The sequence below is a fragment of the Trichinella spiralis genome (assembly GCF_000181795.1).
Source record: "Trichinella spiralis strain ISS 195 chromosome Unknown Scfld4, whole genome shotgun sequence".
In the NCBI taxonomy this organism is placed as follows: Eukaryota; Metazoa; Nematoda; class Enoplea; order Trichinellida; family Trichinellidae; genus Trichinella; species Trichinella spiralis.
The window spans coordinates 4,813,982-4,815,326 of record NW_003526943.1 but is presented as its reverse complement, the minus strand read 5'-3'; the positions used below and the strand labels follow the sequence as shown (position 1 = coordinate 4,815,326).

Here is a 1,345-nt window from a genome sequence, read left to right as displayed (position 1 = left end):
AAAACTGTTTATTATTACATTAGACATCTGCTAACCGTTAATGTAGTCAAATTTACTCGTTAAAAATGTAATGTAGTATCATGCATATTTATCATTTTATATATTTGAACAGTACTCACCCCTCGGATAAGTTCTCCAACCATTCCGTTCCAACGTCCGTTTTGATCAACTGCTCCGTATTGGTTGTCTTTTACAGGTTTAATAATGTAAGGAAAATTTTCAATTTTTTCTGACAACAATTTCATCAAATCAACGCAGAATCCTTCAAAGCGATCATTTCCAGTAAATTGATCAGCATCCTTTTTAAACATAACAAACGGCTCATTCTAAAAATAGAAAACATCAAAAATTTGCAAAAATTATACTATACTTACAATTATAGTTGTAATTATTCGAGTTCGATTAAACGGCTGGATATTTTTATTTATCTTTTCCCCTTTTTGTGGATGATCTTCACCGTTTTGAAATCCAGCTTTCTGTCGCCATAGTCTTTTCTAAAAGTGTAATAACAAAATATCATTACAACAATGTCAAATTAATTCTTTTACTATGTCAGATATTTGTTAATGTTTTGTAAAAAAAGGATCTAATGATTCATTCAATCAAAATCCCTGAAAAAAATACTTGATTACTTGAACATTTACTACGCCTGCATTATGTCCAGTCTGCAAAACTTCTGTCAATTTCAGTGTGTAATTGACACGATTTCCATCATCATCAAATTGCACATTTCCACTAATGCCATCTAACCTTGTCTAAATTAAATCTTGAATTCCTTTTTAAAAAAGAGAACTTCTTACCTTTTTCAAAGCGTCATACATCATTTCTCCATGTCGTAGTGGTAGAAATGGTCGATCTGGATTCAACTTATCCTCAAAAGTATAACACAACAGCCCATGGTAATCTTCATTTATAAATTCATCTTTTTTGTAATATCTTTTCAAAGCAGACGCATTAACTTTTGCAATACTTTTGAAAGCTTCTATTACAATCTGAATCGCGTCATAGACCAATGCTTCTTCTGCCTAAAATCTCCAAACCTTCATTTAAAGTTCTCGCAGATTTTATGTATTTAAAATAAATTGTAACTTACTGTAATTGTGCTTGCTTTGTGATAGTGTAACAGTTGACTGTCCAGTCGACTCCACTTTTCAAGGAAATTTTTGAAACTACTTTTATCACGACCCTCGTATTGAAAACCGCTGACGTTGATGAGTCCAATTTTAAATTTTTCAATTTCTGCATCCAGTACTTCCTAAATTTGTTGAATGAGATTTCTTTTCAAACTATGAATACAGCATATGAACACGATCACTTGACACTTATTAAATAGTGAAAATTTTTT

At 31.2% G+C, this 1,345-nt stretch overlaps 1 protein-coding gene across 1 annotated transcript; it reads right to left on the bottom strand.

The window, feature by feature from the left end:
* Positions 1 to 119: 119 nt before the first annotated feature.
* Positions 120 to 1,255, bottom strand: Tsp_01204a (hypothetical protein; the record flags this gene model as incomplete). The annotated part of the gene is made up of 5 exons (XM_003376957.1): positions 120 to 326; positions 375 to 494; positions 633 to 755; positions 801 to 1,025; positions 1,094 to 1,255. Coding segments are annotated over 5 exons (837 nt in total), but the record flags the coding sequence as incomplete, so codon positions are not given.
* Between the last annotated feature and the right edge of the window lie 90 nt (positions 1,256 to 1,345).